Source organism: Apus apus, chromosome 3 (assembly GCF_020740795.1).
Source record: "Apus apus isolate bApuApu2 chromosome 3, bApuApu2.pri.cur, whole genome shotgun sequence".
NCBI classification, from domain to species: Eukaryota; Metazoa; Chordata; class Aves; order Apodiformes; family Apodidae; genus Apus; species Apus apus.
Window position 1 is genome coordinate 42295525 of NC_067284.1, and position 14105 is coordinate 42309629.

Below are 14105 nucleotides of genomic sequence, written 5' to 3' on the forward strand. Positions count from 1 at the left end.
AGACCTCAAATGAACTTGGCACATTCATAACTGTATGTAAGAAAAGCCTCTGCAGGCTTTTTGATTAGCTGAATTTCCAACAGTTTAAAGTTTTCACCTTCTCTCAGCTTCAGTCCCATCTTCTGCTGAGTGAAGTTGTACATTGCTTTTTCCTTTTTTTAAATGAAATCTTTATCTCACAGATTTTTAATTAAATACATGAATGCATTCAGCATTGAGCAGCTGGATTTGACCATCTTTTTTGAACCAGGGTTTTTACTGGACTAGATTATTTTGTTTTCACAATTTTGTTTCTTGGTTAACAGACAGGCATTGACAGAATATGGTTGTGAACAATATTAAGACAAACAGCTGTAAGAGTAGTAAGAAATAACTGTCAAAGGATCAGGAAAAAAAGTGCTAGAAATTTACTACTCATCTTCTCCACATCCACATGCTATTCTTTGTGGTCAATGTAGGGAACATTTCTCTGTCTTTTTTTTCTGGTTCAAACTCTAAACTTATCTGTGAAGACTTTCAGCCAGTCATAGTAAAATTTGTCACTTATGTTTTCATTTAATTGTTGTGCAAAAAATTACAGACCTATAAGCCAAAAATTTTACATGCTTTTTCTCAGTGCTCATTCTTTCTGAATTTCCAGATAAACTGGATGAAAATGTAGCTGAGCTTGGCAAGCAACTCTTCCGACTCTCCAGATTTATTTATGCTCTGTCAGTGAGGCACAAAACCTGAAAATCTGAGTTAACTTGTTGTCTGTCTCAATCATTTCTCTGCATTTGTATTTCTGCTTTTTCATCTTGCCTTGTAATTGAAAAAGCTCTTAAAATGTTGTTAGTCCTACACTTAAGGGTAAAGTTGCATTCTATGGCGCTTACATACAACACCCTGGCACCGTGATTGCTGTCAGAAATCCTTTGACAAATGAAGATACCTTTGACTAGCTATAAAAAAAATCCTAATTTCCAAAGTACTTGTAGCTTTACTCTTCAGTAAATCTTTGCACATTCAGAAATTGAGTTCAAATGGGTACAGGAAATATCCCTTTAAAGGCCTCTGCCTGGAACAATTTCAAAGTGATTGAGGATAAGGTACACATGAAGGGAAGAAAAGAACAATGAAAGAATTAAAGTTAATTTTAAACATTTAATTCAAAGTTCAGTATCCTTATAACAACATACAAGTTGCTAATTAGAATGTGCTTAAAGCTTTCTAATGGTCTTGATATCATCTTAAAATGAGTTTGACAGAACAACTGATTTATTGTAACTTTAATTGTTAACATTATGCTAACTTTAAGTTTGGTTTTGAATGCAATACTGCATCAAATGCTATAGTAGAAAAGCATTTACGAGTCTTGGTGGCACCACTTCTCATAACATAGAAAGCACACTTCTGTGTAGCAAGTGCTAAATCAATCAGTTATGACTCAATTCTGATTGTAATTTCTTCAGAAAAAAAAAAAACACAACCCAAAAACTTCAGTGTAAAAACTCTCATGTTAGACATCCTAACATGCCTACATGCTGGCATAGTTACCCACTTCAGGCTAGACAAAGTCATTTTGTCATAACTTCCCTCAAGTTCCCTTCTGAATAGTAAGTCTTGTATAGAATTGAATGGAGGAGATGCACAGAAGTACTCTAGAAAATTCAAGATGATGATTTAAAGACCCTCATTTCTAAACATATAAAACCACAGTCAACATCTGTTCTTCAGCTGAAACTCTCTTGAAGTAATGACTCTAGCTGATACAAATCAGTGCACCTCTATTAACTGCATTTCAGTGGAACACAGCACTGTACTCCAAACAATGTGGAACATGATTCAAAAGAAGAATGGTCAAGTAGCAAGCATTAAAAGCTTTTTTAATCTAAATTACGCTCTTATTTTTCAAATGGATCTCCAGTGTCAGATTTGGTAAACAGCCTGGCTGATAAGCCATGGGAAAATATGGTACCATAGGCCTGCGCTGGACAAATTATGTGAAAAAAGTTTTCAGGGCTATCTATTAACTACTCTGCTCTGAAATATGAAAGCAAAGTTGTGTGTATTCATCCAAAAAAGAGGTAAAAACATGCCAGTGATTTGCACTTGAAAACAGCTATTTTCTAAGTCTCTCAGGAGTAAAACTTAACATGGGATAGTATGAACCTCAGCTTAGCAATTAACTGTGTCTGAAGACAGTGAGTAACTTTTACCTCAATGCTGCATTAGCCTCTTCAGTCTTTTAAAGGTATCCGATGTTAGAGAAAAACACAAACCAAAGTAAACAAAAATGTCTATAAATAGATCCTTTAGTTCAGAACAACTACTTAGTTGCAAACATAGGCACTTTCAGCAAAAGCAACTGTTCCAAAAATTCTAATACATCTTAAAGTAATAGCTAAACCATAAATGCATCCCTACAGATGGTACAACAAATGGTGGGGTTTTTTTTTTGCAGTTATTCACCTATACCTGTGTTTGGAAGAAGTGCCTATTTGGAAACTTGAGAAGGTGTATAAAAGAGAAAAAATGCTGTAGGGGTTTGCTGCCTAATGATCAAACTCCATAAACATCCAAAGCCATATGCATCATTCTGCACAAAGAACTGCTGTCTGGACAAATTCTGTGAATGGCACAGGGCAAATACATCCTCGGGGTGTTTTTTTTTAAGTTCTCTTCATCCGTGTCACATAAAATATTTTTGTTATTTCATTTTAAACATTTAGAGTTTTATATAAATCCTCCATGAAGAAACTAGAAAATTAAAGAGATCATGGATGAGGCTGGTATTATGGGTAAGTAGAATTGTAGAATCATGGAATGGTTTGGGTTGGAAGGGACCTTAAAGATCATCTAGTTCCAACTCTCCTGCATGGGCAGGGACACATTCCACTAGATCAGGTTGCTCAAAGCCCCATCCTAGCTGGCCTTGAACACTTCCAGGGATGAGGCACCCACGAACTCCCTGGGCAACCTATTCCATTGTCTCACCACCATCACAATAAATAATTTCCTCCTAATATCTAACCTAAATCTCCCCTCTCTCAGTTTAAAACCATTACCCCTTGTCCTATCACTACCCTCTCTGGTGAAAAGCCACTCCCCAGCTTTCCTGTAGGCCCCTTCAGGTACTGGAAGGCCACTATGAGGTCTCCTCAGAGCCTTCTCTTTTCTAGGCTGAATAGCCTCAACTCTCTCAGCCTGTTCTCACAGCTGAGGTGCTCCAGCCCTCAGATCATCTTTGTGGCCCTTCTCTGCACACCAAGAGCTCTATACCCTTCCTAAGTTGAGAGCTCCAGAACTGGAGACAGCACTCCAGGTGGGGTCTCACAGGTATGGAGTAGAGGGAAAAAATCACCACTCTTGACTTTCTGGCCATGCTTCTTTTGATGCTGCCTGGGACCTGGTTGGTTTCTGGGCTGCAAGCATACATTGCTGGCTCATGTTGAACTTCGTATTGACCAACACCCCCAAGTCCTTCTCCTCAAGGCTGTTCTCAATCCATTGTCTGCCCAACCTGTATTTGTGTTGGGGATGGCCATGATCCAGGTGCAGGACCATGTACTTGGCCTTGTTGAACTTCATGAGGTTGGCATGGGCCCACCTCTGAAGCCTGTAAAGGTCCCTCTGGGTGGCATCCCTTCCCTCCAGTGCGTCAACCACACCACACAGCTTGGTGTTGCCAGGAAACTTGCTGAAGGTGCACTCAATGCCACTGTCCATGTCACTGAAAAAGATGTTAAACAGCACTGGTCCAAGTACTAGCCCCTGAGGAACACCACTCATCATTTGTCTCCATCTGGATATTGAGCCATTGATCACACCACTCTCTGAGTGCAACCACCCAGCCAATTCCTTATCCACTGAGTGGTCCATCCATCAAATCCATATGCTTCCAATTTTGAGACCAGGATATCATGAGGAACAGTGTCAAATGCTTTGCACAAAGTAGTATTGTTTTCCTACATGTGTTGAGAATTTCAGGTTATCTGTTTTAGATTTGCCACCTTCTACAATGAACATTAATTTGAAGGGGGAATTGAGACCCAGTTCTTCAGTCATCCACTTACAATGTCAAGAACCATCATGCATGCATTGCATTTTCCAAGGCTTAAAGTGTACATACCACCTTCACTAATTGTGATTAAGTCCTCTGAATAAGTATATCAATTGTATAAAGTTTTGGATGTGAAACAGTAATCAGTATGAACAACAACAACAACAAAACATCATGGTAAGATTACCAGGACTTCTCTATTTCTTGACAACATTCCAAAAGCTGCTAATGTCTCTTCTCTCAGTAGAAAAAGTTTTCTGTATTTTTCCCACATTACTCTCTACTAGTAACTACTGCCTGACTGAAACCAGAAGTATTAGCATTTCTCTAAGAAATATAAGCCAAGAAAGACAAAACTGCCTGCCCAGTTTAAGGCACGATTTGAACCAAGGCCTCCTGCGTAAGTGCATCCCCTAATTATGGCCTGTGGGATGTCTGGAATCACCTTTCCTTCACTTTGTATCCAGTTCTTAAAAACACATCGAAGTACACAGGAAAAGAATACTCTCTAGCTCGCGAAGTAGAACACCCTTCCAGGCAGCGTGAGGTTTGATTTCTAGCCTCTATGTCAATAAGTAATATGGCATCACTGCATGCAAAATGAAGCATTAAGCACATCCTGACACTTACATGACAGAGTAATCCACATCCTGAAGCTGAATGCTCCAAACTCTGCCATGACAAACTACTCGCTGCAGAGTAACTCTTGGAGGTTGCAGGCTTCATCTGAAGCTAATGACTGAAGGTTAGTACCTCCTTCTCAGTACTGAACCTCTCACTGTCACTAAGTCGATACAAAGAACATGAGTCAGGACTCTTTTCTAAAGGCTTGCAGGTGAAAATCAGTTCAAGGTCACCCTTCTAGTGCATTTTGATGCAATCCACCTTAAGCATGGTAGCTAGCTAATGGCATTGTTGAGTTTAATGCACATTAAATGTCAAGTGTGGATGCAAATGTGGCATGTAATGGCAACAACTGACCTCTTGATCCAGAAAAGTACTCCATAATTGTACCGTCTTCCCAATCCCAATGCCCTGGTGCTCCACAGAAATTTGCTATGCTTCTGGCCTACTTCACAGAGAGGGAGACAAAGCTTTAAACCTCCCATCAGACAAAGGAGAACAACATTCTTCTGTGGCCAGAAGGAGTATACATACCAAGAGGGAGTATACCTACCAAGGGGAATGAGACTACCAACATTTATTTTGTAAACTAAATGTTCAGTATTTTTCTTACACTGTCTCCAAACCAAAATATTTCCTTGTGCTCAAATGGAATATTTTCTTCATGAACGGAACAGTATCTTCCAATTTTTGTTTTGGAGAGAAAGAAGAAGCAACCTTGAAAAAACCTGTCTGTTCAAAAACAATCCTTCAGATTTCACCATTTCAGCATTTTTCTGGTTGGCTGCCCAAACAAAAACCCCATTATCTGCACAATCTAAGTGCTCTGCCATTTACAACAACAAAAATGTCCTTGAAAAATTAATTATTTATATTTCTGGTATCTAAGGTAAACCATAATCTGTTCTGGAGCCCTCAACATAAGAAGGACATGGAGCTCCTGGAGCAAGTCCAGAGGAGGGCCCCAAAGATGATCCAAGGGCTGGAACACCCTGCTATTAAGACAGGCTGAGAGAGTTGGGGTTCTTCAGCCTGGAGAAGAGAAGGCTCCAGGGAGACCTCATAGCAGCCTTCCAGTACCTGAAGGGGGCCTACAGGAAAAATGGGGAGGGACTTTTTACAAGAACTTGTAGCAAAAGGACAAGAGGTAATGGATTAAAACCGGAAGAGAGGAGATGTAGGTTAGACATTAGGAGGAAATTCTTCACCATAAGAGTGGTGAGACACTGGAACAGGTTGCCCAGAGAAGCTGTGGCTCCCCCATCCCTGGAAGTGTTCAACGCCAGGTTGGATGGGGCTTTGGGCAACCTTGTCTACTGGGAGGTGTCCCTGCCCATGCACGGGGGGTTGGAACTAGATAATCTTTAAGCTCTCTTCCAACCCAAACCATTCTATGATTCTATGACAACTTTGCCCCTATCTCTTTACTAGTCATGTGTCAGCAGCAGCCCCTCAGACATGCTCGTGTATCTAGCAGCTCAGTTCACAAGAAGACAGACAAAGTAGTGGTTAAATGTAAAGGGCTACATCCAGATCAATATGGGAAAAACAGTTTTATACAACATTTTTCAGAAGTTCTAAGAGCTTACTATGAAAGTAGGGTAGGTGTTGGAAGAGGTGACTAAAACTTTACTCTTATGAAAACCTGCATCTATTTTCTATCCTCTTTGTCTGTTTTCCCCACTCTGCCACTTCTACAGCTTCTTTCAGATCCTCTTCTTTCATTTTTGTCTTTGATCACAAGAGATTCCTTTTTAGACTGGGCTCACTCTTAGTATGAATCATGATCTTTCTTTGCTGATGTGTTAATAAACAAGAACTGTATCTGTTTCAGCGGTTCTCAATGCCCTCTTAAGCAGATAAAGAAATGTAGTTATTACTTCAACAAATTAACTTATTGTAACAATTTTTTCTATCAGGAGTGCCACAAAGTGAGTTCCCTGTAGCTACCACAGAACTTCAGCACCAGTTTATCTCCTAGAGTAACTATCAATTAAAAAATAAGGTATAAAAGAAACTCTTGAAAACCCAGCTAGCCATGCAATTTCACAGTCATGGACAATTTCTATTTTTAAATGCTACATATGAAAAAGCTAAAAGCAGCAGGAGGGTTTGATATTTCACTTACTAACATAATATGCATTCCAGATACCAAATTTATCCTCCTACCCTTCTTTTTCTTCCTCCCTGTAGGAGACTATTTTAGCAGCCCCCACGCTTCTTTTATACTAACTTGTATGCCACAGTCTTAAAAAACCCTAAGCCTTCTTTGAATCTGACTGCTGGTTGATTATTGGGAGTCAACCAGATGTTCTAAATTTGTGGTATCAGCACAGAGGCTCACTTTATTTCAGCCCAGCACATGTGAATTTATTTTAGTTATACGTTTATCTACAAATTTTCGTATTTATATTTACGCATTTTACTTCTCAATTCATATTGTTCGACCCCCAAGCACTATTTGGATGGTAACAGCAACAGTCCCATAGCATGCTCAGTACTTTTAATGAACAGGGATTAACAGAGGGCTATAGGGTTGCTGGTTAATAAGAAATAGAAGTGTCACAGATCCGTTATGCCGAAGCCTCCCATAGCTTCTCCTTACTTGCTGCTGTTTCCCTGGAATGTTTGCACATGCTCAACAGTAATTATCTCCCCTATGAAACCCAGGGAGCCAGGCTTACTGTCAAATCCTACACCTTGCTGCACATTGGCAACATACTTGTCTCTGAAACTGGTGTGTCAATTATGTGCCCAAAAAAACCCACCAAAAAAGGACAGAAATCCCTTGTCTGGGAGCTGCAAACAGGGGCGTCTGTCCTGCTGTAACAAGGGTGCAGAATCTGTGAACCTCTAAGGCATCTGTTTATAAGGTGGGCTCAGTGAAGAACAGGTTTTTTTCACTGTTTTGTCCGAAACACAGAATCTGACTGGACTCTCCTCTGCACGATGTGTGACTCCCATTACATCACTCTGCTCAGTGCGGGAATGGGCCGAGCCGGCATATGGAAAGAATCAAGAGTACAGATCCCCTCGGCCAAAAACACACTCTGGTGGGGAGTGCTCCAGGGGCCAGTCAGAGATAACATGCCAGAAAATGTGTCTATATCCTCTGTTCTCTGTAAAATAAGATAATAAGGCTTAAATAGAAGGACAAACTTTCCCAAAGATTTCAGACAGCATCTAGATATCAAATACCAGGAAAACCATGCGAGTTACTTAACAGTAGCTTTTAAAATTTTACAGGAAAAACATTAACGTTCATCTATTTTTATTGAAATATTAATGCACTAGGTTTCCCTGATTTTGCTGGTCTCCAAAACATTGCTTGTTCCCATATTATTTTGGGTGATTGCTATAGTTAGCTATTAGCCATTGCCCCTGTTTATTTTAAAATGTAAACCTACTCCAGGATGTAGCAATTACAGATGCTCTGTTATGAGCAGCATGTCTATCAACATCCTTGTTATGACAAATGGCTCAAGCTCCATTAACCCACATGAATGCAAACTCAATTAAGGGTGTACTTTATTATGTGATATAAAAAGACTGTATTGTAATTGATGAGAAATGACAAAAGTCCTTAATTACATGCCCCTTCCATGTGCACATCAATTATCACTCAACTTTCTCATAATTCTAGCCTGATACATTCAACCATATTTGGTCTACTGAGGATTCTCACTAATATAAATATGAAATTTAAAATGTCAGTCTCCTAATCTACTGACATGCTGGGACAAATAACCAGTATGACATTTTAAACTATTTTATCCAACCAGTGCATGCACTACCAAAATACACTTCAGTTTTCTGATAAGGCTTAAATTTTACTTAAAACCTCAATGAAAATTAGAGGAAACGTATCCAATTGGATATTATTATTTATTTTTTTTTTAATTCTAGAGTTATTTTAGAGTCAATGCCACATCAGCAGAAGTAAAAAAAATACAGTTTGTGCTCTTGAGACAAGCAAATTGCCAGAAAGAAATCTATGTAATACCCAAATTTAACTTTCCACTACATGTTGATGAGTCCCTCACTGATAAGACATTTTTGGGGCAATTTATGCATATAGAGGACATCTAGGGAGAGCAAAGTTCCTCTGATTTACTTATCTCACTGATACCTCTCTGGACAAGCCCTCCTTACTGATGACATATGTAAATGAGTCTTGGCTCCAAACTTGAGCAGCATCAAAACTGCTCCTTCCTTCCACCCTCCTAAGCAGAACACGTATACCTTCAAATTATTTATTAAGGATAAAATTTGTAATATATGACCCAGAATTGTTTTCTTAAAGTCTGAGAGAAACTAAACATGTCTAAATAGACTGGACAACATTTTTTAAAAATAATTCTATTACTGTGATATTGCCAGAACAGTTCATGTACAGTCCTAGACAGTGCTTTGGATGCCATAAAATCTAAATGGCTGCTAGTAGTGACAAGGTAATGACTCTCCCACTTGCCATGTTTCTTCTAGTCTTATTCTAACTGGAGAAGTGTGTGCGCTCATATGTTTTGCTAGTATTTTTTATTTGAGTTTCTTGGGACAAACAGATTTATGTAATCTGTCTGTCAATTCCTTCAGTTTCTGAACCTGCTGACCTACTTGAGGAAAGCCAGAGAGCAGTACATGCCTCAGATACGTTACATTCCTACATGAAATCGAGGAAAACCACTGTTGGACAAGGGAGAGGGTTCTGTATTACTGCCATCACTGATGGAGCTATAGTGTGAACTCCACATTGACAGCATTCAGCCGTAACTTCTCAGGATAAAAACAAAAATGGAAACCAGACCCCTGTTTCCATCACAGCATTTGAATGCTGGCCACTTGGAGGTTGGGGGTTATACAAAGGGCAGCTCACTCCAGCCCTGTTGCCTCCTTCTGTGCTTCCCCTACCAAATGCACTGTTCACTTTTTTTTTTTTTTGCTAAGCAGAGAACCTTGATTGAACTGTGATTGTTTGCTGAACAACATGTCTATATCAGAAGGGAAAGATGGAAAAAACATTACTTCTATTTCACTGAGGCAATGCAAGGTACTCGCTGGAGAAAAACAGTAGTTTTGGGGAGGTAAGTATTATCAAAGCCAAGTAGAAACAGGATATCTGCGCAGTTCTGATTGGTATCTGGTCACCTGGGACAAAAGAGATCATTATGGTAAGGCACAGAGGAACCACAATTATTCCAGGGCAGTAATCACAGGACACAAGGAACTGAAATGAGGTTATTGAGATAGTGAGTGAGATGTACAAAACTGAGGAAGTCAAACAGAAGTAAGTTCCACTGCTTACAAAATCACTTGCACCTCTTTCTCACTCCATTAAAACAGACAGCTGTGTAACTATATTTACACTACCCAAAGCAAGTTAAGAAAGAGAACAAATAGTGAAACTGGGAAGGAGGTGCTGAGTTTGGAGCAAGCCTGTATGTCCTGTTGGAGATGGTTACACATCCTGGGATTCCCCTCTTTACAGCTCTGTCCCACTGCCAGTGTGCTAGGCAAAAGACTGTCCTACAGACCGCCTCTAAAGGTAGGGCTGAGGCTTTGTACTGCGATGCTCCAGTGGAAGATTTTGGAAATAACCACTGCCTTGCTGTGGCAGTACTTTTCCCAACTCCCATGGGAGTGACATGCAAGCAACTTAGGCCAAGTGTGTCCCCTCTCTCTCCCACTACTTTCTCTGTTCTAGTTCCTGTATTTCAGTGGCATTCACCACTTTATTACCTGGTATAGGAGAATCCCAACACTGTAATGCCTTTTAAATCGTGGCTTTCAGGAGGATATGGATCCTGAGTTTTGCTAGCTCAAATACTGCTTATTTCCAGTGACAGTCCATGGATGGATGCCATTTATAGGATGCTAGTAGTTGGTCTTAACCCAAAGAAGGTAGGGAATAGTAGTTTGAACAATTAATATGGCTCGAAGAGTTAATGCTTTCTCCTGTGCTGACTTGAAACCTGAACACTATTCTGCTGAGCTGCTGCCATCATGGAGCTGTGGAAAAGTGGCTGCCAGGGAGGAGAGCAGTGCCCCACTGCAGCTCCATCTTGCTGCCCTGGGCAGAAGCCACTGTCCCGGAAAAGCCCATGTTTCCATCCTTGGACCTCCTCACAGTGGCAGCAACCCTGGGGCAGTCAGCAAGGTATACTGAGAAAGGCAACTGCTGCATGCAGGTAGGGGAAACATGCCTACCTGAGAAAAAAAAGGGAGATACATTGCTGGTGGATATTGAAAAGGAAGGTGTGGAGAATGAGAAAGACCTCAGGGTCCCAATTTCTGGACTCACTCATACAGTGACAAGATTAAGTTCTGTCCCCACAGAGTGTGGCACATTGAGGACAGAGTAACTTCTGTGCCACAACTTGCGTCCAGGTGAAATTAGGGCATCATCAAAGTGCCAGTTACTCCAACGGTTCAAATAATCAGATGGGTAACTATTTTTATCATGCCGTAGTATGTCTTAAGGAGAGGTCCAAGAACCACACAGCAAAACAAAGCTGGAAATCTGAACTGAAGCTCAGAGGTTAAACCATTCATAAAACACTTGACTACAGAAGCTCAGAGTGTCACTTTTACCTACACTTAATTATAACTTTTCCATAGCTTCTTATTTCCTGAATTATTCCTAAGCAAGAATTACTCAAATAAGCTGTATAAGTTGGGCGGGGGCAGGGAGAGGGAAAGAGAGATTATAAAAATAACACTTCTAGCACTTCTTGCCACATATCAGATTTGAAACCCTGGCTTCTGATTGGAGATGAGGTTTATTATTGCCTTTTTTTTTTTTTTTACTTTACAGTAGTTAGGATGGTACACAAAGGGCCACGCTCCTTCTCTCAGCATTAATTTGCAACAGGGTAAGTCTAGGGAAGGTGAAACACTGTGTAGGACTGCCAGTCTGGATGAGGGTAGGTGAGTTTAGCAAGTGAGTCACTGTTAAATGAAGGTTAAAACAACTGAAATAACTTAAGCAATTCACTCATCCACTCACTCCTTCAACTACAAGCACAAGTGTAAGAACAACTTAAAAAAAAAAAGAAGACAAAAATCTACCAACTAGGCTGAGCTGCCATCCTCTCCATGTAATCCTTGGCCATGCTGAGGGCCTCGATGTTTTCAGGGTAGAGCACACAGAACATCGCCAGGGCCCCGAGGTTGTTGCCATAAATTTCATTCCACCGAGCACTGAACTCCTTCGGGTCCCAGGGAGGAAGGTACTCCAGGGGATTCGACAGCATCGTCTGCACTGCCTCGACCAGACGAGCCGCAATGTGCCGGTGCGTGGTGGTGGCCTGGAGACGCAGAGCCTCCACGTCCCCTTTGGAGAAGTAGATCATGGGGTAGCCGTCATAGTTGGCATTGACAAAGGGAACCATCGCGTCTGGGTCCTCCCTGGCGCCGTAGGCGAAGGCGAAGCAAACCGCGTGTATGAAAAACACACTTGGGGCTCCCCGTGTGTGAGTCCTCATTGTGGCATCAGATCTCCAAGTCTCAATGGCAGCCAAACCATCTTTGAGATATCCTACAGCAGATGGATGTGAAAGAGAGAGTTAGAAAATGAATCTGTGAGACACTATTATTCAGGATGCTCTCTACGAAACGTTTCCACCCAGACTTAAAGAACCCCCATGTATTGTCCACGTGGCTTTCAAATATTTTCAATATGAATAATTCCTGGGCAATTAATCCTAAGGAAAACCCTGTACACTTTGAAGAAAGCCCCTTCCTCCCACATTTTTCCCTCTAGCAGCCGATATGAGGCAAAGGAACAGGCTGACAGCTCTTGCACTCCAGATTTCAAATAATTGCAACAGTGCCTAATACGTAGCAGTGCTGACTGTACTGGCAAGAGGAGAAGGAAGGGAGGAAGGGGGAGCACCAGGGAGCTTGTGCTGGCGGCAGCAGAGCCTGCCTGCTGCCTTGGCTGATGTTAGCAGCTGGAGAGGGAAGGATGAGGAATGCTGGAGGTTTGTGCTGGGGTCATTTTATACTGCGCTTGAGGCCTCCGATTCTGACACGTCCTCGTTTTCAAAAGGAAAAAAAAAAGAGCAAGTCAGAAAGAAAAAAGATAAAGAAAAAACAGTAGAGACTTAGAAAAACAGCTGAAATACCTTGTCTTCAGGGCACTCAGGTTTTTGGCATTATTATTATTATTATTAATAATAATAATAATGATGTTATTATTATTGTTGTTATTATTGTTATTATTATTGTTATTACAATTTTATTTTTTTTAAGGAACTCTCCATTTTGCATGTGGAAATTTACTGTCAGCTACCAAGAAGGCTAAACATTGATTTAAAGCACATATTTTCCTACATACATGACTTCTCAAAATGTGATCAAATAGCAAATCCATCCAGAGGTTAAATGCAAGTATTTAAACATAGTAAGTTACTTCGTAAAAATTACCAACTATTTAGCCTGAAGTCTCAGATAAAACACGGCCAGGATACCCGAGGAAAGCCAGCAAATTCCTAGAATTCTTGCAAGGGGAAAGGTTACAGAAAGCAGAGCCGAGAGGGACAGTTTTATGTAAATAATGAACAGTAGTATTTAATTATTAGAAGGAGAAAGACAGAAGGAAAGAAACCCTAAAAACAAATATGAATTATTTTTTCCATGGAAAACCTGTTCCATAGGATTCAGTCATGAAACTCACAGGAAGCTGAAACACAAAGCAACCTTTTATTTTTCCCCACAGCTCCCTACCTATAGATGCCAAATTTTTCTAGCAGAAACTTAGGCTGCTAAAATCTTATTTAGAGACCCATAACCTGATTCAATGTCAGTGTGTAAGCAATGAGACAATCTTGATAGACTGGGCCCCTGCATGGCTACTGCACCCTCTAGGTGCTTGTGTTTAGTTCCTAAAACTAATTTGGGAGCAAGCACCTTTAGCAAAGAAGTACATCTTTTCTTGTGCATTCCTGCCTAGGGTAAAAATAATACTGCCCTCTGTAACTGCCTACATTTATATATTTCAGTGCATAATGGCTTTAACAGCATGTAATGGAAGATGACATTTTCATAGTATTTTAATGCATTTTGCAAGTAAGTTTTGCTCTTTTTTTGATGTGAACCAATCATTACAGGGCATATTATGCAGATCACAGGTGGTTTATTTGGTAATACTTTTACTATATCTAGATAGTCTCTCACCACATACACACATATACAGAAACATGCGCTGTAGTTTATCCAAACATACTGAGGTCTACTCTCATCTAAAAATGAGGAAACCATACAATGGTATATTTTGAAAGGAAAGAGGTAAAAACCAGCCAAACCAGTATATTATGTTTGAAACCCTATGTCATTTTTTTTAATTGTTGAAAAGAACTGCTTTTTCATAATTAGAAAAAAAAAAGATGCCGTAGGTGTTTTTTAAAGCCACTATGATCCTTTAGAACTGGGTGCAGAGGAG

At 40.3% G+C, this 14105-nt stretch overlaps 1 protein-coding gene across 5 annotated transcripts in view; it reads right to left on the reverse strand.

Annotated features, from left to right (window-relative positions):
* The window catches only part of DSE (dermatan sulfate epimerase), a 39642-nt gene that overhangs the window by 12287 nt on the left and 13250 nt on the right, over positions 1-14105 (reverse strand). For 4 of the 5 annotated variants that reach the window (XM_051615345.1, XM_051615346.1, XM_051615344.1 and 1 more), the window contains exon 2: positions 11732-12200. In XM_051615345.1, coding sequence (XP_051471305.1) covers positions 11732-12147 — 416 coding nt within the window. In that variant the 5' untranslated portion in view covers positions 12148-12200. Of the gene's footprint in view, positions 1-11731; positions 12201-14105 lie in introns of those variants that run through there. The other variant, XM_051615347.1, reaches the window with a different exon arrangement.